The 24,236-nt window shown below is 39.0% G+C and overlaps 1 protein-coding gene and 1 long non-coding RNA gene across 3 annotated transcripts in view; one reads left to right on the forward strand and one right to left on the reverse strand.

The window, feature by feature from the left end:
• The window catches only part of AGBL3 (AGBL carboxypeptidase 3), a 109,502-nt gene that overhangs the window by 76,005 nt on the left and 9,261 nt on the right, over positions 1–24,236 (forward strand). Inside the window, exons 14-17 of the mRNA XM_088834676.1 lie at positions 754–819; positions 14,910–14,958; positions 16,406–16,599; positions 22,418–22,649. Coding sequence (XP_088690802.1) covers positions 754–819; positions 14,910–14,958; positions 16,406–16,599; positions 22,418–22,649 — 541 coding nt within the window. The remainder of the gene's footprint in view (positions 1–753; positions 820–14,909; positions 14,959–16,405; positions 16,600–22,417; positions 22,650–24,236) is intronic.
• LOC129552671 (uncharacterized) overlaps positions 1–24,236 on the reverse strand; it is a 64,736-nt gene that overhangs the window by 18,385 nt on the left and 22,115 nt on the right. Inside the window, exons 2-3 of one of the 2 annotated variants that reach the window (XR_016037077.1) lie at positions 7,766–7,944; positions 4,810–5,026 (exon numbers count right to left, since the gene is read on the reverse strand). This is a non-coding gene — a long non-coding RNA (uncharacterized LOC129552671). Of the gene's footprint in view, positions 1–4,809; positions 5,027–7,765; positions 7,945–24,236 lie in introns of those variants that run through there. The other variant, XR_008685285.2, reaches the window with a different exon arrangement.

The following is a 24,236-nucleotide window of genomic DNA, read 5'->3' on the forward strand; positions in this document are numbered from 1 at the left end:
CCACTGTGAAGCAGTAGGCTAATTAAAAATAGAAATGGAAATAAAAGCCACACCTAAGAGGGAATTTTATTATAATTTAGATGGTTATTTCATTGTACTTTAAATTCTTTCCCGTAGTGACAAGCCAAGAAAATCTGTCACTTTTGATATGTAACTTTTATATATTCTTCTGTTAAATTTAATGTCAAAATTTTAAAATAAAGAACATATTTTAGAATACTTATTTTAGACATTTTTTCCATACATGCACAGTCCATGTTAATCACACAGACAAATCTTCAGGGTTTTTTTGCAAGATTTAAATGTTTTCATTTAAAATCACTGTATATTATTAACTTCTCTCAGTGTTAATAAATGGTTGTAAAGTATTCCATTGTATTAGTGAACTTTAATTTATTTAGGTACCCTCCATTGTTAAAATTTTATTTTGTTCACGTTTTTTTCTATCGTAAACAATGAAGACTTTTTAACTCACTATTTGTGATAAATTATTTATCTGTAATAGATTCCTAGAAAGGAACTGCTGACCCAAAGAGTATAACATTTTTTAGACCTTACCTATAAATAGCAAATATGCAATGAAATTCATAAGATTTGAGAACTGTTTGTGTTAATTTCATTCAGCTAAACTACTATTTATACACTATTTGCTAGCATACTAGCATTTTCATTTATAAAAAGATAAAAATACGAAATATAAAAGAGTCAATGAGCTGTTTTCTTGCTGCTAATGGACTTTATCATCTTTTCTAGATACAAGGCCTTCTATATCAGATGACTGTATATTTGATTATTTCAGAAGACAGCTCCCTAATCAAGGTTTGTAAGATGGGAATATTGACAGTAATGAGTGGTCGCCTATCATCTGAATATGAGCTATTTAATAATATGTATCTGGTCACAATTTACGCATAAGAAACTAGAAGATAATCGGATTGCCAAAGAACAGTTCACCTTCCCAGAAATTCTGTACCTCAAATTTTGATTTTTCTAACTCTAGAAATACATAGAAGACAGTAGAACTTCCTTATATGTCAATTTGATTTCCGGTAATTTTACCAAGTCAAAGAAAAAAAAAAAGGATCACTCATCTCATTGTCTAATCTTTTCTTTCCCAAGTCAAAGAAAAAAAAAAGGATCACTCATCTCATTGTCTAATCTTTTCTTTCCCATCTCACCGAATCTTAAAGCAGGCAGAAGCCTTGAGAGTTCCCTACTCTCACCTCCTACAGATGACAGGACCCAAGCACATCCAACCTTTGACTGACAACACTTGGTGACAAGCAGTTTACCAAACGGCAGTCAGTTCATTCCATTGCTTGAGAGCGATGCTCTTTTTATGTTGAGTTTAAAGCACATGTCCCTGTAAATTTTAACTCACCTCTTTAACAACACAGAGCAAAAAAAAGAAACTTTAAAGGTAAACATTTCTGACCAACTCGTTTTCCCTAATCTTTGCAATAATAAGAACAAATGTAATGCCTCTTCCACATGACAGATCATAAATATTTTTTAAAGCTATTATTTATTTACCTGAAACTTTCATTTCTTTCAGCCATCCATAATATGATTCAAGTCCCTTTACTATCATATTTTACTCTTTTCTGTCACTATTCAAGATTGAAGGAAACTGAACACAGTATTACAGATGTCATCTAACTAGGACAGTCATTCCTTGGTATCTGAGGGGGAACTGGTTCCAGGAACCCCACAGAGACCAAAAATCTGAGGATGCTCAAGTCCCTTATATAAAGTGGCACAGTATTTGCATATAACTCACGCATATCCTTGGAGAAGGCAATGGCAACCCATCCCACTCCAGTACTCTTGCCTGGAAAATCCCATGGGCGGAGGAGCCTGGTAGGCTGAAGTCCATGGGGTCGCTAAGAGTCAGACACGACTAAGCGACTTCACTTTCACTTTTCACTTTCATGCACTGGAGAAGGAAATAGCAACCCACTCCAGTGTTCTTGCCTGGAGAATCTCAGGGACGGGGAAGCCTGGTGGGCTGCCGTCTATGGGATCGCACAGAGTCGGACACGACTGAAGCAACTTAGCAGCAGCAGCATGCATATCCTTCAGTATCTCTAGATTAATATAATACTTAATACAGTGTAAATGCTATGTAAACAGTCGCCAGTGCACAGCAAATTCAGGTTTTGCTTTTGAGAACTTCTTGAAATTTTTTTCCTACTATTTTGATCCACAGTTGGTTGAATGCAGATGTGGAACCCGTGGTTATGGATGCCTAACAATATACAATAAATTATCTTTCTCATGTGGTTCTTTCTAGATACCAGATTCATGTTAATGCAGTCTAAGATTACATATATTCTTTGGAAAATTATCCTAAAATACTGATTTACTAGATTTACAAACACTCCAAAACCTATAAAGTTTAATTTTGATACTGCCACTACATCTCCTGCATTCTTACTTCAGTTTTGGTCTGGTATTTTGGTCTCGTGTACAGAGTCTTAAATTTATTCTTGTTAAACTAAGTCTTCTTCGATTCAGCCTTTCATGAACGCTTTCTTGATTATGTCACATTGTTGTACCACACACATGCACATACCTTATACACACACATCTACACAGGTATCTGGCCTCTTGTCAAAGCTTGAGCCTCTTATATCTACCTACCTGCTATGTATCTTCACATAAACGTCCCTCACAGCCTCCCATACTGCATGCTGCTCCTTCTGTATTCACTGTATCTTTGGCAGCAAGTACTATCCATGTAACTACCAAACTAGAAACCTGATAAGTTACCTTTTTTCTTCTTTCACTTCCACCGCTCATATCTAGAGAGCCACTGAATCCAATTGATGTTACCTCATAATCCCTTTTATCTTCATCTTAACTACCATCATTCTTTTCAGACTCATCACATATTTATCATAAGCACTTTAGTTTCCAAGTGGTTTCCTTGCCATCTGTGTGTCTGTGTGTTAAGTTGCTTCAGTCATGTCTGACTCTATGTGACCCCATGGGCTGTAACCAACCGTGCTTCTCTGTCCATGGAATTCTCCAGGCAGGAATACTGGAGTGAATCGCCACGCCCTCTTCCAGGGGATCTTCCCAACCCAGGGATTGAACCCGGGTCTCCTGCATTGTTTACCTACTGAGCCACAAAGACCTAAGCCAGTACTGTCATCCTAATTCTACCTTTCATACTACCATAAAAGTAATCTATCAAAAACAGAAATCTGATTAATACCACTGTCCAAAATAAAGCCTGTCAGTAATTCCCAGTTCTCTAACAGTGGTTGAAGTTGGCACAGTCCTGAGATTTAAATTTGTTCTAGGCTTCATCTTTTCAATTTTTTTAACTTTTAATTTTTAAATAATTTCAAAAAGTACAAAGAATTATATCTACCTATCTAGCTATATTTCCCCCTAAATCCATTTTTTAAATAAATATCATGCTCCTTTATTGCTAAAGAACTTCAGCATTTATTTTCCAAGAACAAGAATAGTCTCTTAAGGAAATTCAACTTTGATACAATACTATTTTGTATCAGACTGTAGTTAAGTTTCACCAAATGTACCAGTGTCTATTAGAGCAAAACTTCTGTCTGATTCAGTTTCATGGATTGCATTTAATTGCCATATCCCTTGATTCTCTTTTGATTTGGAGCATGTACTCAGTTCTTCCCTTTCACTCACGGCGCTGGCATTGTGAAGATTATGGGCCAGTTGTCTTATGGAACATGTGGTTTTAAAATTTTAGAATTATCTGGGGAGCTTATGATAATTCCAGCTTTGACTCTGAGTTGGCATTTGTTGTTGACCCCCAAATCTGCATTTTTAATAAGGTACCATAGATAATTCTGATGTTAGTGATCTGCAGACCACACTTAAACTCACCACACTGGCAGCTGTAGTGAGAATTGGAGGGAGGCCAAGCCCCAACGGGCCCATCCAACCCTCATTCATCCTGAGTGGCTTTCATGTACAATACTTCCAGTGAACAGGCCCCTGACCGCCTCTCCAGTTTTACCTCTTGCCGTCCTCTGCCTTTCCTTTACACTTCAGCAATGGTGATCTTTTTGTAGCCTCAAAATGCATCACCTTCTTGCCATTGCTAACGTTGTCGTCTCTGGCTGAAACATAATTCTCCCTCCCTCTCCAACAAGATGAGCTGCTTATTTAAGGAAGTGTAACAAGACGCACATACAGTTCATTAAAGTAAAAGTGAAACAGAATGAGTGATATGCATGAATTATGTCCTCAAAGAGGGGGATGTAATCCAGCCTGGAAATCCCAGGGAATGTTTTCTTGAAGGAACTGATCCCTAAATGAACATGATCATGATGGATGATGGATGGAGTCTTTAGGCATTTAGCAGCAAGAGGAGACTCACTTCCTTGAATTCTTAAAAGGTTAGTGTCAACGGTTTTGTGATCTTATTTATATGGAAATTCTTTTCTTACTTGAGATGTAACATGCCTGGGACTGAAGATGAGTACTAATGTTTATTCTCCCCCTGTCTGATCAGAAGAAACTCTACTTGATAGAAAAGACAGGTGCAGCAGAGGAGCTGAGGGAGTGCTCTTTGTCTTCCATGAGAATTTTAAAATAACCCCAGCAGAACAAATCTGAACATCAGTTGATATATTTTCATTCTGAATATAACTAAGTAAAATTTTCCTGATACTATTCTCCTGTGTCTCAGTCACTCTGTCTTTTATAATCATCCTTTGTTACATAATCTCCTTTTCCTCTTTGTTCATGTTTCTTTAAAACTCTGGTGATTCTCTGCTTTTCAGAGGTCTCAAGTTATACTTGGCAATGACTGTGCTAGAGACTGGGTTACAGTATAGTCTGTTCTCAAGAAGCAAAGAGAGTTTGACAAACACAGAGAGAGACAGTAGAAACATAATGGGGAAAGTGCTACTTACTGTGCTATTATACAGGAGTTGTCTGGGGATGAGGGAGTATCAGAGGAAGTTTCTCTGAAAAGGTACTTGTTAGGGTTCCAGGGGCCTCATAAATAAATAGCACTTCTTCTTTACCTTTGTATCTATTAAAAATTAAGACAAAATAGTAGGACCAAATTCTAGCAAACTGAGTCCAGCAACATATAAAAAAGTTTATACACAGTGACCAGGTAGGATTTATTCTGGAAAAGCAAGGTTGGTTTGACATAATGAAAATTATCCACCTCTGAGAGTAATGAAAATAAAAACAAAAATAAACAAATGGGACCTTATCAAACTTAAAAGCTTTTGCACAGCAAAGGAAGCCATTAAAAACAAAACAAAAACACACAGAGAATGGGAGAAAATATTTGCAAACAAAGCAATCAACAAGGGGTTAATCTCCAAAGTATACAAACAACCCACGCAGCTCAATATTAAAATAAAAAACACCCAATCAGAAAATGGGCGGAAGACCTAAATAGACATTCATAAGACATACAGATGGCCAAGAGGCACATGAAATGATGCTCAACATCGCTAATAGAGAAGTGCAAATCAAAACTACAGTGAGGTACTGCCTCCCACTGGTTAGAATACCCATCATCAAAAAAAATCTACGAATGCTACAGCGGGTGTTGAGAAAAGGGAACCCTCCTACACTGTTAGCGGGAGTAAATGGTACAGTCACTATGCATAACAGTACAGAGGTAACTTAAAAAACTAAAAACAGAGCTACCATATGATCTGGCAATCTCACTCCTGGGCATATATCCAGAGAAAGCCATAATTTGAAAGGATACACGCACCCCTGTTCACTGCAGCACTGTTTACAATAGCCAGGCGATAGAAGCAACCTAAATGGCCATCAATTGAGGAACAGATAAAGATGTGGTACATATATACAATAGAATATTGGCCATAAAAAGAACAAAATAATGCCATTTGCAGTGACATAGATGGACCTAGAGATTGTCATACTGAGTGAAGTGGGTCAGACTGAGAAAGGCAAATATCAGATGATATTGTTTGTGTTTACGTGTACACATGTGTGTGTGGGAGTGTGTGTGTGCTTAGTTGCTCAGTTGTGTCTGACTCTTTGCAACCCCATGGATTGTAGCCCACCAGGCTCTGTCCATGGGATTTTCCAGGCAAGATTACTCAAGTGGGTTGCCATTTTCTATTCCAGGGGATCTTCCCAACCCAAGGATCAAACATGCATCTCCTGCAATTGCAGGTGGGTTCTTTACCAGTTGTGCCACCTGGGAAGCCCCAATATCGCTTATATGTGGAATCTTTTTTAAAAAATGGTACAAGTGAAATGATAAAACAGAAATAAGAGTCACAGATATAAAAAACAAACTTATGCTTACCAAGGGGGTAAGGGGGAAGGGATAAACTGGGAGATTGGGACTGACATATACACACTACTATATATGAAATAAATAACTAATAAAAACCTACTGTATAGCACAGGGAACTCTATTTAGCACTCTGTGTGTTGGAGAAGACTCTTGAGAGTCCCTCATACTGCAAGGAGATCCAACCAGTCCATTCTAAAGGAGATCAATCCTGGGTGTTCATTGGAAGGACCGATGCTAAAGCTGAAACTGCAATACTTTGGCCACCTCATGCGATGAGCTGACTCACTGGAAAAGACTCTGATGCTGGGAAAGGTTGGGGGTGGGAGGAGAAGGGGACGACAAAGAATGAGATGGCTGGATGGCATCACCGACTCTGTGGACATGAGTTTGAGTGAACTCCGGGAGTTGGTGATGGACAAGGAGGCCTGGCGTGCTGTGATTCATGGGGTCGCGGAGAGTCGGACACGACTGAGCGACTGAACTGAACTGAACTGAATGACCTATATGGCAATAGAATCTTTAAAAAGAGTGGATATATGTATAATTGATTCACTTTGCTGTAAAGCGGAAACCAATACAACATTGTAAATCAACTCGTTGTTTAGTCACTAAGTTGTGTCCAACTCTTTGCGACCCTGTGGACTATAGCCCACCAGGCTCCTCTGTCCATGGGATTCCGCAGACATGAATACTGGAATGGGTTGCCATTTCCTTCTACAGGGGAATTTCCTGACCCAGGAACTGAATCTGCATCTCCTGCTTGGCAGACAGATTCTTTTTTTTTTTAATTGGAGGCTAATTACTTTACAATATTGTAGTGGTTTTTGCCATACACTGACATGAATCAACCATGGGTGTACGTGAGTCCCCCATCCTGAACACCCCTCCCACCTCCCTCCCCACCCCATCCCTCAGGGTTGTCCCAGAGCACCAGCTTTGAGTGCCCTGTTTCATGAATCGAACATGGACTGGTGATCTATTTTACATATGGTAATACACCTGTTTTAATGCTATTCTCTCAAATCATCCCACCCTCACCTTCTCCCACAGAGTCCAAAAGTCTGTTCTTTATATCTCTGTCTCTTTTGCTGTTTCGCATATAGGGTCATCATTACCATCTTTGTAAATGCCATATATATATGTGTTGATATACTGTATTGGTGTTTTTCTTTCTGACTTACTTCACTCTAATAGGCTCCAGTTTCATCCACCTCATTAGAACTTATTCAACTGTGTTCTTTTTAATAGCTGAGTAATATTCCATTGTGTATATGTACTACAGCTTTCTTATCCATTCTGGCAGATGGATTCTTTACCACTGAGCCACCCAATAAAAATTTTTTAAAAAATTAAATAATGTAATATACGTATTAATAGGATAGAGAACAAAATGCACACAATCATCACAGTAAATGCAGAGATAATGTCTGGCAAAATCCAATATCTTCCATGATGTTTTTTTTAAAAAAAGATACTCACCAGACTAGAAGTAGATGGGATGTTCCTCAACCTGATAAAGGCCATCTATGAAAATCCCACAGCTAATGTAATAGATGATGGTACAAGACTGAATGCTTTATCCCCAAGATCAGGACCAAGATATGGGGGTCTGCTCTCAATATTTCTATTCAACATAATGGAGGTTTAGGCACGGCAATCTGGAAAGAAGAATAAATACAAGGCATTCAGACCGCAAAGAAGTAAAACTGCCTCTATTTTCAGTACACACGATCTTATATATGGATTTTATATAGGATCTTATATAAGATTTTCTAATCCTAAGGAATACATGCACACATATGTACATACACACAGGCACATACAAAACCTACTGAAGCTAATGAGTTTGGCAAGGTTGCAAGATAAAAAACATGCAGAATTGTAATGGGTGAAGTGTATGGTATGTGAATTAGATCTTAATAAATCTGTTATAAAAAATCAATTGTATTTATGTATACTAGCAGTGAACACCCTATAGGTGAAATTAAGAAAACAATTCTATTTAGAAAGCATCAAAAAGAATACAATGCTTACGAGTTAATTTAATAAAAGTGGTATAATACTTGTACACTGAAAACTAGAAAACTGTTGAAATATATTAAAGATGATATAAATAAATGGAAAGATCCCCCCAAGTTCATACATCAGAAGACTTGGTTAAGATGGCAGTAGTCACCAAATTGATATACAGACTCAGTGCAATCCTATCAAAATCTCAGCAGAAACAAAAATTAACAAGCTAAACCTAAAATTGCACTCATTTCACACGCTAGTAAAGTCATGCTCAAACTTCTCCAAGCCAGGCTTCAGCAGTACGTGAACTGTGAACTTCCAGATGTTCAGTCTGGTTTTAGAAAAGGCAGAGGCACCAGAGATCAAATTGCCAATATCTGCTGGATCATGGAAAAAGCAAGAGAGTTCCAGAAAAACATCTATTTCTGCTTTATTGACTATGCCAAAGCCTTTGACTGTGTGGATCACAGTAAACTGTGGAAAATTCTGAAAGAGATGGGAATACCAGACCACCTGACCTGCCTCTTGAGAAACCTGTATGCAGGTCAGGAAGCAATAGTCAGAACTGGCCATGGAACAACAGACTGGTTCCAAATAGGAAAAGGAGTACGTCAAGGTTGTATATTGTCACCCTGCTTATTTAACTTATACGCAGAGTACATCATCAGGAATGCTGGGTTGGAAGAAGCACAAGCTGGAATCAAGATTGCCGGGAGAAATATCAATAACCTCAGATATGCAGATGACACCACCCTTATGGCAGAAAGTGAAGAGGAACTAAAAAGCCTCTTGATGAAAGTGAAAGAGGAGAGTGAAAATGTTGGCTTGAAGCTCAACATTCAGAAAACTAAGATCATGGCATCCGGTCCAATCACTTCATGGCAAATAGATGGGGAAACAGTGGCAGACTTTTATTTTTGTGGGCTCCAAATTCACTACAGATGGTGACTGCAGCCGTGAAATTAAAAGACGCTTGCTCCTTGGAAGAAAAGTTATGACCAACCTAGGCAGCATATTAAAAAGCAGAGATACTACTTTGTCAACAAAGGGCCATCTAGTCAAGGCTATGGTTTTTCCAGTGGTCATGTATGGGTGTGAGAGTTGGACTGTGAAGAAAGCTGATTGCCGAAGAATTGATGCTTTTGAACTGTGGTGCTGGAGAAGACTCTTGAGTCCCTTGGACAGCAAGGAGATCCAACCAGTCCATTCTAAAGGAGATCAATCCTGAGTATTCATTGGAAGGACTGATGTTGAAGCTGAAACTCCAGTACTTTGGCCACCTTATGTGAAGAACTGACTCATTGGAAAAGACCCTGATGGTGGGAAAGATTGAAGGCAGAAGGAGAAGGGGACGACAGAGGATGAGATGGTTGGATGGCATCACTGACTCAGTGGACATGAGTTTGGGTAAACTCCAGGAGTTGGTGATGGACAGGGAGGCCTGGCAGTCCATGGGGTTGCAAAGAGTTGGACACAACTAAGCGACTGAACAGTTATCACATGATACACTGAATCAAAAATACACTTCTTCCGGCTCTTAAGTAGTTGAATTTGAAAAATAGGGTTTCAGAGAATCTTGATTTCTATGATTATTTTTAATGAAACCATAGGAAACATCAACCAGATATTGTTAATGCATTGTCCAAATACATATTAGACTTTGCTCATCTATCTGCATGGTTGACTGACAATGAAAACATAAAATATACTTTTGCATATTTAATTCAGTCTATCAACTTCTTAACAAAGAAAAATTTTTTTAAAATTCTGATCTCCTAAATGTCTTGCACACCTTGTACTTTAAAAAGTGATTTGCTGTCCTGTGATAATGAGACTTTCATAATGAACTTTTTGGGTCACGTTTTAGTTTCCTCAAAACATACAGACGCACTTAATGAGATTTTTTACTTTATAGAAATGAAAGAGGGTATTTCCTTAGACCTGTGCCTACAAGGTGGCTATCATTATTGATAGCCATAGAAAAGATGTTAAAATGCTGGTCTGCCATTAAGTCACATTTTCAACATGTGGGACAAGAAGAACAGCCTTGTCTAATTTGTAAATAGTTGAAGGGAATAAAGGACAGGACTACAGTAAAACAATTTATATGCTGTTTCTCTAAATCTATTTGATCATCTTTGAATAGGGCATAAGGAGCACAGAATAGGATGAACTATACCTCAGTTGTTTGATATTCTGTATAGGTTATGACAAAAACTGAAAAAAGTGACATTTATGAGAAATAAGACTGACTCAGAAGTTAAAAATGTGTCACCAGAAAGAGCAGTCAGTTGAACAGCACTAAAAACTGTAATTTGTTTGAAACTCACATTCAGTTTGAATTACATCTGTGCTTTGAAAACCTCTTCCCTGAGAAAAAGAAGTTTAACATGTGATGATATCCGGTGTGCTTCAGAAGATCTATAATAAGAACCCTACATGATGAATTTAAGGATATGCATGCATGCTCAGTCATGTTCAGCTCTTTGTGACCCCACGGACTGTCACCCACCAGGCTCCCCTGTCCATGGAATTTCCTAGGCAGGAATACTGGAGTGGGTTGCCATTTCCTCCTCCAGGGGATCTTCCCAAACCAGGGATTAAACCAGCATCTCTTGTGTCTCCTGTACTGGCAACCAAATTCTTTACTGCTGTGCCACATGGGAAGCCCAAATTTAAGGATGCTAAGGGTCAAATGCCCAAAAGTCAGTCTACTAAAATAAGCCTGTAGATACAAAGTGAACAGACATTTTTGGGAAGCTGGAAACTAATTTACAAGTCTAGAAACCTGCTATTGCTAATTTTGTTGTTGTTCAGCTGCTCAGTTGGGTCCAACTCTTTGTGACCCCATGGACTGCAGTCAAGCTATTGCTAGTAAATCAAGCTATTGCTTGCTTGAGGGGCTTCCCTCATAGCTCAGCAAGCTATAAGGGGCTTCCCTGATAGCTCAGCTGGTAAAGAATCTGCCTGCAATGCAGGAGACCCCGTTTCAATTCCTGGGTCGGGAAGATCTGCTGGAGAAGGGATAGACTACCCATTCCAGTATTCTTGGTCTTCCCTTGTAGCTCAGCTGGTAAAGAATCCACTTACAATGCGGGAGAACTGGGTTCGATCCCTGGGTTAGGAAGATCCTGAGTTCAATCCCTAGGCTGGGAAGATCCCCTGCAGAAGGGAAACGCTACCCAGTCCAGTATTCTGGCCTGGAGAATTCCATGGACTATACAGTCCATAGGTTGCAAAGAGTCAGACACCACTGAGCGACTTTCACTTTCACTTTTCAGTTGCTAATAAGTCAAGTCATATTCCATGTTCAGATTCCTTTATTGACAGGGTATCTTATTTTATGTCATTGCATTGGCCTGCCACCAGGGGTCAGTGTAATGTGGGCTTCATTAAAGGTGACCTCAGTTGTTCAGTCGCTCAGCTCAGTCATGTCTGACTCTGCGACGCCATGGACCACAGCACGCTAGGTTACCCTGTCCTTCACCATCTCCCAGAGTTTGCTCAAACGCATGTCCATTGAGTCCGTGACACCATCCAACCTTCTCATCCTCTGTCATCCCCATCTCCTGCCTTCTATCTTTCCCAGCATCAGAGTCTTTTCCAATGAGTTGGCTCTTCACATACGGTAGCCAAAGTATTGGAGCTTCAGCTTCAGCATCAGTCCTTCCAATGAATATTCAGGGTTGATTTCCTTTAGGATGGACTGGTTGGATCTCCTTGCAGTCCAAGGGACTCTCAAGAGTCTTCTCCAACACCACAGTTCAAAAGCATCAGTTCCTCAGCTCTCAGCCTTCTTTATGGTCCAACTCTCACATTCATATGTGACTACTGGGAAAACTATTAGCTTTGACTAGACAGATCTTTACTGACAAAGTGATGTCTCGGCTTTTTAATATGCTGTCTAGGTTTGTCATAGCTTTTCTTCCAAGGAGCATCTTTTAATTTCATGGCTGCAGTCACTGTCTGCAGTGATTTTGGAGCCCACAAAAATAGTCTTAAGCTGTTTCCCCATCTATATGCCATGAAGTGATGGTACTGGATGCCATGATCTTAGATTTTGAATGCTAAGTTTTAAGCCAATTTTTTCACTCTCCTCTTTCACCTTCATCGATGCTCTTTAGTTTCTCTTTGTTTTCTGCCATAAGGGTGGTGTCCTCTGTATATCTGAGGTTATTGATATGTCTCCCAACAGTCTTGATTCCAACTTGGTCATCCAGCCCAGCATTTCACATGCTTTACTCTGCATATAATGGATATACACATATGATGTATGTTATTGATACTTCTCCCAACAATCTTGATTCTAGCTTGTGATTCAGCCAGCCCGGCATTTCACATGTGAGAAAGCAAGAGAGTTCCAGAAGAGCATCTATTTCTGCTTCAATGACTATGCCAAAGCCTTTGACTGTGTGGATCACAGTAAACTGTGGAAAATTCTGAAAGAGATGGGAATACCAGACCACCTGACCTGCATCTTGAGGAACCTGTATGCAGGTCAGGAAGCAACAGTCAGAACTGTACATGGAACAACAGACTGGTTCCAAATAGGAAAAGGAGTACGTCAAGGCTGTATATCGTCACCTTGCTGATTTAACTTATATGCAGAGTACATCGTGAGGAACGCTGGGCTGGAAGAAGCACAAGCTGGAATCAAGATTGCTGGGAGAAACATCAATAATCTCAGATATGCAGATGACACTACCCTTATGGCAGAAAGTGAAGAGGAACTCAAAAGCCTCTTGATGAAAGTGAAAGAGGAGAGTGAAAATGTTGGCTTGAAGCTCAACATTCAGAAAACAAAGATCATGGCATCTGGTCCCATCACTTCATGGGAAATAGATGGAAAAACAGTGGAAACCGTGTCAGACTTTATTTTTTTGGGCTCCAAAATCACTGCAGATGCTGATTGCAGCCATGAAATTAAAAGACACTTACTCCTTGGAAGGAAAGTTATGACCAACCTTGATAATATATTAAAAAGCAGAGACCTTACCTTGCCAACAAAGGTCCGCCTAGTCAAGGCTATGGTTTTTCCCGTGGTCATGTATGGATGTGAGAGTTGGACTGTGAAGAAAGCTGATCGCCGAAGAATTGATGCTTTTGAACTGTGGTGTTGGAGAAGATTCTTTTTTTTTTTTTTTTTGGAGAAGATTCTTGAGAGTCCCTTGTACCGCAAGGAGATCCAACCAGTCCATTCTAAGGGAGATCGATCCTGGGTGTTCATTGGAGGGACTGATGCTGAAGCTGAAACTGCAATACTTTGGCCATCTCATGCGACGAGTTGACGCACTGGAAAAGACTCTGATGCTGGGAAAGGTTGGGGGCGGGAGGAGAAGGGGACGACCGAGAATGAGATGGCTGGATGGCATCACCGACTCTGTGGACATGAGTTTGAGTGAACTCCGGGAGTTAGTGATGGACAGGGAGGCCTGGCGTGCTGTGATTCGTGGGGTCGCGGAGAGTCGGACAGGACTGAGTCACTGAACTGAACTGAACTGAACTCTACATGTGATGGACATGAGTTTGAGCAAGCTCTGGGAATTGGTGATGGACAGGGAAGCCTGGCATGCTGTGGTCCATGGGGTCACAAAGAGTCAGAGACACGACTGAGCGACTGAACTGAACTGAACTCTGCATATAAGTTAAATAAACAGGGTGACAATATATAGCCTCGACGCACTCCTTGACTTTTGAATGTTTTCAGTTTTACCACTACATAAAATAAAAGGATATCCTGAAGGCTGCAGGCAGTGGAGAGAAGTATGATTGGAAGAGGACACACAAAGAGCAAAAATATTTTATCATGGGACATAAACATGTCAATTTTTATTAATTATAAGTAATACCTAATTAGCCCTACTGTGTTACATTCAGCTTTGACTCATGGGGTCGCAAGGAGTCAGACACAACTGAGCAACTGAACTGAACTGAACTGATGTATCTTAAGAAGACATAATAATACTGCCTATAAAATGTAAATACTCTATAAAAAGTTAAAATCCTCATCAGAGGAAAACACTGTTTATAGTGTTCTATTATTCTCACCCATACTGTTTAATTGGTTCCACTATTAACTACTGCTCACTGCCACTGTTAACTAGTCCTGTTGTTTTTCTTAAATAATGGCATTTATGGAACAGAACAGCAAATAATACAGAATAATATATAACTTTAAATAAACAGCTAATTTATACTATATGTTAAAAATAATAATCATGTGTGTATAGTATTTATTCATTACATATTACACTGATTCTTTGGCCTGATATAGCTGTGTCCTGAGTTGGGGCTCTAAAAGTTAGTCACTCTGCTATACATGTAGATGCCCTTCCCAGAGCCTGACATGCAGAATGCAGTTCTGAATTGCTTGATAATTATTAGACAGGTATTTCTACTGTTTGCTTTTCTCCTGAAACAATTTCATCTAAAGGCTTCCAGAGGAAATATGCACTAATATATTTCATATGTCTGAATGAGACAGTGGCAGGTTGAAGAGAAACTCAATTAAGCTAGCAATTGAGGCAACTGTCAAGAAAGTAAAAAAAAATAAGTTTTGTTAACCTTAAAATCTAAGTTCAGAAATTTTATGATATATTCTCTTTTTTAGCAAAAATACCTGGACGAGTCCCACCTTGCCTTCTAAAAAGGTATCTAAGGTAGGAGAACTACACCAGATTTCTTCTACCAGATTACCTCATTCCCTTTCCTCCATCTTAAAAGATTTTGATTTTGAATTGAAGTAACAGGTAAAAGTGGCTTTTTGATAACAATTTCTAGTTGTCTCCTTATAGTCTACATAGTATCTGTGACATAGTGTCTGGGACTGCATAGGAGTGCCCATATGATGCATTTTGAAGGGTTCTGAGATTTCAGTATCCCTGAACTATCCCCAATGGATGCCTTAACATTTGCAGTCAGACACTTATTTCTATGCAATCATCATTGCTTTATCTGAGTTTCTCTCTTCTGGCCTAAGATAATACTTAGAATGAATGACTATCAGATGTTTTACTTTCTGTAATAGCAATTGAAGCACTAGTCAAATAGGGTTGATATTAGTACCTAAAAACTAGAAAAGGGAAAGGAAGAGAAGTCAGGGACAGCATAGATAAACACTGCGTTTTGTCTAAATAAGTTTGGTCTAAACATATTGTATCACAAGCCCCCTCGGCAAGTTTCCCCGTCTTCAGGAACAATGATCTGAACAACCGTCTCAACAGCGGGTGTGTAAGTGTGGGAACAGACTGAATTTGCACAGCAGAGCACACATGGACATGGTACCTGCTCTTCCTTCCTTGGCCTCTTTTCTGAGAACTTAGTTTCTGCTCAGCTGGGCTCTGTTGGAATATGTAGGCTTTTGTTGCCTCAAAAACTAGAAATTTAGGTTAAGAAACCACCTTTGGCCATACCTGTACTTGGATCTAAAGTTGATTAATTTAAACTAAGATTTAACTTTTTAAAAATATATTACTTATCTAAGGGGCTTCCCCTGATAGCTCAGTTGGTAAAGAATCCAGCTGCAATGCAGGAGACCCCAGTTCTATTCCTGGGTTGGGAAGATCCCCTGGAGAAGGGAACACTCAAGTGTTCTTGGGCTTCCCTTGTGGCTCAGCTGGTAAAGAATCCGCCTGCAATGTGGGGGACCTGGGTTCGATCCCTGGGTTGGGGAGATCCCCTGGAGAAGGGAAAGGCTACCCTCTAGTATTCTGGCCTGGAGAATTCCATGGAATTCCACTTTCACATCTTATCTATGGAAAGAAATGAAATAATACAAGAAAATAACATGAGAGAAAGTAATAAACAAAGTACTAGAGTTAGAAGGCGTGTATTCTAGACCTGCCCCTTCTTCTTATTAGCTATGTTATCGTGAGCGAATCGTTTAACCTCTCTGATTCCTTAACATTCCCTTTCTGATATAAGATGGGGATAACATTGGCCATCCTGCCTGTATCAGAACTGCTGAGAGCCCCAAGTAAAGTAATATCTGTGAACAATACCTTGCATACTGTGACATGTAATATATAGACATAACATGGCATTTCACTACTCTTAATTAGATAGTTCATTGTTAACATTGAAATCAGAGTACCCAATTTCTTTCAGCTCCCAAACTGTGATTCAGAAGCTTAGCAGAGACCAACAGAGATATGTTTTAGGAACAGAGAAGAAAAACCAGGAAACAGTTCAGCCCAGGAACAATGATTTGTATGGAAACTGTGTCAAAGTGACATCCTTGAAGTGTCCTCTGAACAAACAGACTCCCATTTGGACTGAGAAGACAAGGATACCAACAGAAGGTGTTTTTTTCATGTTTAAGATTTTAATAAATGCCAAGGTGGCTTCTACCATATCATCATTAATAAATTGTATGAAATCTGGATTATGGGAACTGTTTTTATAAACTGAGAAGATAGACAGCCATTTTACTCCTGACTCTGAAAAGTGCTTGCCTTATTTAATTTCTATACAAGTTGAATACAGAAGAAAATTATTTAATATAGCCCTGAAAAAGTCAATTGCATTGTTCCCAGTACCTCTTTACTATTGATGCCCTTTCCATATCATAGAATAAAAATGTAATGATACACACAACATGGATGAATCTCAAAATCAAAGTGCTGACAAAAAGCAATCAGATGCAGAAAAGTAAAAACTACAAGAAATCACATGTATATGTAAAGCAAGCTAGTCTCTAGAGATAGAAAGTAGATAACGGCTTCCTCAAGTAAGGGACAGAGTGGAGAAGGAAATGGCAACCCACTCCAGTACTCTTGCCTGGAAAATCCCATGGACGGAGGAGCCTGGTAGGCTGCAACCCATGGGATCGCTAGGAGTCGGACACGACTGAGCGACTTCACTTTCACTTTCATGCACTGGAGAAGGAAATGGCAACCCACTCCAGTGTTCTTGCCTGGAGAATCCCAGGGACGGGGGAGCCTGGTGGGCTGCCGTCTATGGGGTCGCACAGAGTCGGACACGACTGAAGTCACTTAGCAGCAGCAGCAGCAGCAGGGGAGGAAGGAAAGAATGGACTGTAAAGGAGCATCAGGAATCGTTTAGTGATCATCTTTTCTAGATCTTGGTTTATGGTAATGGTTTCACAGGTATTTACAACTGTTGAAACTCTAGGGCGTTGAGCCAGAGCATCTAGCTCAATTAAATTGTCAGCTGCCAGATGGCAAAGACCAAGAATGGAGCATCAATTTAGTTTAGACATGTTTCTTTTGACATGCCTTTAGATACTGAAGTGGAGGTACTGAACAGGCAGTTGGATATATGAGTCCAGAGTTAAGGAAGAGATTTGGACTGAAGATACATTGAGGAATTTTCAGCATAAAGATAGCATGAAGCTGGATGAGATTTTAGTGAGTGTAGATATAGATAAGGGTTAAGGAGCAAGTCCTTGGGAACCCCCAACACTGATGGATCAGGAAAAGAGTAAGAACCCAACAAAAGCCTGGAAAGCCCTGCCTTGGGTAGGAGGAAAGCAGGAGAATGTGCTGTCCTGGAAGCTAAGTGAGAAAGTGTATCAAGCAGGGCAAAATCAGCCAGGTCTAATGCTTCTGATTAAGTGGGATGGTTTTACTGTTTGATTTTATAACATGTAGGTTTTATTTGGGGATCTTGTTCAGAGAAATTTCAGCAGAATGATAGAGGTACAGGTCTAATTAAAGTGTATCTTAAAACAGGAGAGAAATTGGAGACCATATTTATAGAATTTTGCTGCAAAGGGGAGATTTGATTTCCAGGGTTCCCTACTGCTCCCACCCACCCACTGCTCTTAACTTAAAATTATGTTTCTCAACCTTCCCATCTTTCCTGAGCTGAGATTCTCATGTCTTTTTTATTATCTTATCTTTAAACATGTCCTGATGAATCTTGATGACATATAAATAAAAATGCTACACTTTTCTTTTTTACTGAAGTAAGTCATTTCAGAGGGAGTTAGTTTTTGATGCTGCCTCCTCCTTTCTAGTATATACATTTAGGGCTATACATTTTCCTCAAATATGTCATCACTCAGTTTCTCCCAAAAGGCTGTCCTTTCCCATTACTGGACTATTCAAGTGGAGATGAACTGGATCTGTCAGAGATTCACGAGCAGCCTAGGCAGACTTCTCCAGTTCTGGGAGAGTTTATATTTGTAATGAGTCATAGATATATGTTCCTTTGATTCAGACTCCCTTTCTGCCTCCCCGAATTAGCCTCCTAACTTGTCCCTCTGCCTCACTTTTCTTCAACCTGACAACCTCCTGGCTGCCACTCTGATCTTTCAAAAATGCAGATCTAATTATATCACTTCCATGTATAAAGGCCTAACAATTCACTTTTTAAAACATTAAGCATCCACCAGTCACACACGATTCCTATCTCAGGAAATCTCCCAGCAGTACTATTGTTATAGACAAGGTCTCTAGTTTTGAACCACTTCTTCACACCTATCTGATTTCTAGTCATTCTAAACCATACTTGTGATTTCCTGAGTGTGCCATGCTGGTCCCACTACCTAGATTACTGTTGCTGCTGCTGTTCAGTTGCCCAGTGCGTCCATCTCTTTCAACCCCATGGACTGCAACACGCCAGGCCTCCCTGTTCCTCACCGTCTCCCAGAGTTTGCTCAAGTTCATGTCCATTGACATGAACATGGACATAGACATGAACCTAGATTACTACTCTTTTTTTTTTAACTAGCTGACATACTTGTGCATCAAGACTCAGATTAATTAGGAATTAGGAATATTTCTTTTTCTAGCTCTAAGTATGGCTGGAAGTACCTCTTCAGCAATGCTACAGTAAGTACCTTGCCTTATGCTATAGATATATATTCTAACTGATGCTTTACTTCTCTCTCTAGTCCCAACTGTTAGCATATTTAAGGCAAGGGCTATATATTTTTAATATCTATTTATCAAACTAAACATAATGGCACCTACATAATACTGTTTCAGTGAACAGCCTAGGAACGGCTTCTCAGGAGACTGTAGATGAATTCATTTTATTTGCCAGCACTGCCAGACATTGTAATCACACATACCCTCATTAATTGTCTTTCAAGTCTAGTTTAATTCAGTGAGTGCTTTAGTCATCTGTTTCCTTTCTTTTTAGTAACGGACAATTCCTTTTTAAAAAGCATTATTGTGGATATTTCAAGCATAAACAAAAGTAGAATAGAATAATGAACCACTGGTGCCTGTCACCCACCTTTTAATAGTTATCAGCATCCTGCTATTCTTGTTTCATTTATATTCCCACTACTTTTTTTTGCTGAAATAGTTTAAGCAAAGTCAGAAAATCATATTGTTTTGCCCATAAATAGTTCAGTCTGTGTCTCTTAACTAGATAAACCTTTTTTAAAAATAAAACATAATGTATTTCTTGCTTTTCTTCTAAGTGTATTCTACTTTTTTCTTACGCTGTCTACATATCAATTTAGGCATCATAATTATAAGTAATACTGCTGCCTCCTTTAAAATGTCTACCAGTTTTCCTTCAAGTTTTACTTAGGGTTCTTCTTTTCCCCCTCTCTCTACCTATATATGTTGAATTTTTAAAATTCTGTTAAAATACACATGACATAAAATTTACCATCTTAAGTATTTTTAAGTATAAAGTTCAGCAGTGTTTAATACATTCACATTGCTGTACACAGCCTCCAGAACTCTTTTCATCTTGCAAAACTGAAACGCCATAGCCATTAAATGACAGCTGCCCATTCCCCACTCCGCCTAGCCCCAGGCAACTATCCTACTGCGACTGTTCTAGGTATCCAATATACATGGACTCAAATATTTGGAAAAACAAGTACATTATTTGTCTTGTAGTGACTGACTTATTTCACTTAACATAATGTCCTTGAAGTTCATCTGTGTTGTAGCAGGATCAGAATTTCCTTCCTTTTTAAGGCTCAATCAGTTCAGTCACTCAGTCATGTCCAACTCTTTGCGACCCCATGAATCACAGCACGCCAGGCCTCCCTGTCCATCACCAACTCCCGAAGTTCACTCAAACTCATGTGCATCAAGTCGGTGATGCCATCCAGCCATCTCATTCTCTGTCATCCCCTTCCTCCTGCCCCCAATCCCTCCCAGCATCAGTCTTTTCCAGTGAGTCAACTCATCGCATGAGGTGGCCAAAGTATTGGAGTTTCAGCTTCAGCATCAATGCTTCCAATGAACACCCAGGACTGATCTCTTTTAGGATGGACTGGTTGGATTTTCTTGCAGTCCAAGGGACTCTCAAGAGTCTTCTCCAACACCACAGTTCAAAAGCATCAATTCTTCGGCAATCAGCTTTCTTCACAGTCCAACTCTCACATCCATACATGACCAATGGAAAAACCATAGCCTTGACTAGATGGACTTTTGTTGGCAAAGTAATATCTCTGCTTTTTAATATGCTATCTAGGCTAGTCATAACTTTGCTTCCAAGGAGTAAGCCTCTTTTAATTTTATGGCTGCAATCAGCATCTGCAGTGATTTTGGAGCCCAAAAAAATAAAGTCTGACACTGTTTCCACTTTTTCCGCATCTATTTGCCATGAAGTGATGGGACCAGATGCCATGATCTTAGTTTTCTGAATGTTGAGCTTCAAGCCAACATTTTCACTCTCCTCTTTCACTTTCATCAAGAGGCTTTTGAGTTCCTCTTCACTTTCTGCCATAAGGGTGGTGTCATCTGCATATCTGAGGTTATTGATATTTCTCCCAGCAATCTTGATTCCAGCTTGTGCTTCTTAAGGCTCAATAATATCCCATTATATATATACCACATTTTGCTTATCCATTATCTGTCAACGGGCACTTGAGTTGCTTCCATCTTTTGGCTACTGTGAGTAACAGTACTGTGAACACTGGTGTACAGATAACTCTCCAAGATGTCATCAATTTCTGGGGATATACCCAGAAGTAGAATTGCTGGACCATCAATTACCCTATGGTAATTCTATTTTCAGTTTTTTGAGGAAGCGCCATACTGTTCTCCATATCAACTACACCATTTTACATTCCAGCCAGCAATGCACAAGGGTTTTAATCTTCCACATCCTTGCCTACACTTATCATTTTCTGTTTTTTGACAACAGCCATCCTAATGGGTATGGAGTGGAATAAACACTTTTCAAATGAACTTTAATTTTTAAAAGTTCTCTACACATTTTTAATGTTATTATCCTCTTACCACAATTAACAAAATAAACAATAATTCCTTCATATCATCTATTAATAAATAATAAAGAAGGAATTTCTAACAGACTTTTCCCATAGTTTTCTCTATATCTTGTCCTTCTACTTTCTCAAACAGCAGCTTTGGGGCTACCACTGATTCCTGTCTTCTTTTCTCACCCCACATCTAATTCACTGGAAAATCTCAAAATATACTCAGGATTCTTCCCTCCCCTGCTGGCCCCTCTCCCTCTGATGACTGCCACCAGCCTGATCCAAGCTACCGTGCGCTCTCCTGCTAACAGATTCTTTCAGGAGCATTCCATGAGATCTCCCTGCCTCTTTACCCCTGCACCTCTTCAGTCTGTTCTCAACTCAGCATGATCCTATTAAAGCAGATCTGAGATGTGACACTCCTCAGAGCCTTCCAGGGCCTCCCTATTTCACACTCAGTAAAAATCAGAGTCCTTACAATGGCCTTGAGGCCTTATGTGAACCAAGTTACCTATCTAGCTCATACCTTTCTGCTCACTGATTCTGCTTTAGCCACTTGCCTCATCGTGGTGCACCCTGCACACACGACCATGCTCCTGGCTCAGTGCCTTTGCACTTACTGTTGTCCTTGCTGCGAATGCTCCTCCCTCTGACACTGACTTGACTTGCTCCCTAAGTCCTCTGACATGGTAGCATCATAAGGAGGCCTTCTCTGACCACCTTTTTAAAAACAGAAATCAGCCCCTCCCCAAGAATTCTCTATTCCCCTTCCCAGCTTCATTTTCTCCCATAAATTTTATTATCTGACAGATGTTTTGTTTATTTTCTGCCCCATAATTAAAGTATAACCTTCAGATGGATAAGAATTCTTAGATAGAATCTTTGGAAGATAATGCTCAGTAAGTAACTGTTTAATCAATTCAGTTTATGTATCTATACATATTTTTATGGTTGCTCCCCAGATCTGCATCACAACTTAAAAAGCAATATGAAAGAATGTCCATCTTTCCAAAGCAAGAAGGCTGATATAAACTGGACAGATGATGAAAAAAGAATCTACAGGGATAAAAAAATAGCTCAAACTCAAGAAATACTGCAGTATTTGCTCCCCATCATGCATAGCACTAAAAATGTGCAAACCACTCAGATAAACGAGGTATTCAACCCAAGAACCAGCTTTCAAATACAACTTCAGTAAGTCAATACAATTTTGTCATTCTTAGCTATTTAATACATGCACTCTCTTATAAGGAAACATGGTTTATTGATTCCACATCCTAAGTAACAAACATAGGCTCTTACCAGAGGCAGCTACACCATATTTGACAAAGGCCAAGGCCATAAGAAAACACTGGATATGTGAAGGAGTAAGGTTATCAGGCCTTATTTGATTGTTTACATGAAACCACTCATTAGTTTGGATCTATAAGACCAAAAGGAAATTAATACAAATAAAAGACAATGACAAGCTGAAAGTAAGAAATATAATACCAATATTATCAACAGATTTGATGAAGTACTTTCTATGTGCTACACAACATTCCTTGTTTACACAAAACATTTTACATTCTACACATAAGAAAACTGAGATACAAAGTCTGTTCCTCAAATTTGTTCAAGGTCACACAGCCAATAGGTAACAACTGGACTCAACCCTAACTAGACATTTAGAATGCAGTCTTTCATCAGTATGCTTTGACATTTCTCTTCATAATATTAGAAAGAGAGGGCCAACATACTTAACATTCAAAGACTGCATACAAATCAATCACAGAATCATGAATATTTTAATAGGAAAATGGGCAAAGGCTATGAGTCAGAAATTCACAAAAGAAAAAAAGACCAATAATCACTTTAAAATGTTCAATATCACTTAAATCCAAGGAATGTAAATTAAAACAATAATGAAATTCTCTCATTTTTGACTCTCAATGGAAGAATTCACTCAACTGACTGTTGGAATAGAAATGGTACAAGTTCTGGAAGGCAATCCAATAATATATGAAAATCCTTAATATCTACATTTGTTTTAAGAAATTCCACCTTTAGAAACCAGTCCTAAGGGGAAAAAAGCCTCAGGAAGGGCTAGAAGACTTCTGTAGTGATGTTCATTCCAGTATTGCTTACAGGAGCCAAAGAAAAGATAATGAATTTAAATGTCCAACAATAGAAGACTGCTTAAATAAATATTGTATAACCATAAACTGAAAGATTATGTAGCTATTAAATATATCAATGTATATATTAATGTAAAATGATGTTCACAATATGTAAGTGAATAAAAGCTGCAGACCAGCTTGATTTGCTGTGGTTGCATTTATGGATTATGTATATACATTTAATGTGTGCAGATTATACATATTCAAACATATAACTAGAAAAAATCCTGGAAGCACATATTCCCAACAGTGATTACTCTGCAGAGTCAAAGTACTGGCAGAGTATGATGTTCCTCTTCCTGCTTTTTTTCCCTAAATTTTTATTAATGCATATTTCTTCATTGTAAAATCAGCGAAGTTAAAAAAATTAGAAAAATAGGCACTTGATGGCAGTTTCCAGTGGGATGGGGTAGCTGTCAGTGCCTTATAAAAACTGAATCTAATAGGTCAGCTAATATGAGAGAAGCAAATAGTACAGGCAAACAAAGCATCAAGTATGATGATATCAGCAAAATAAACAGCAGAAAATTAATAAAAAAAAAAATAATGGACATACCTAGGCAAAGGAACTGAGAAGCTGAGAATCTGGATATAAGCAAGGGGTCTGAGAGATAATAATTAG

This window comes from Moschus berezovskii, chromosome 3, assembly GCF_049115385.1.
Source record: "Moschus berezovskii isolate FMDL1 chromosome 3, NW_MosBer_1.0, whole genome shotgun sequence".
NCBI lineage: Eukaryota > Metazoa > Chordata > Mammalia > Artiodactyla > Moschidae > Moschus > Moschus berezovskii.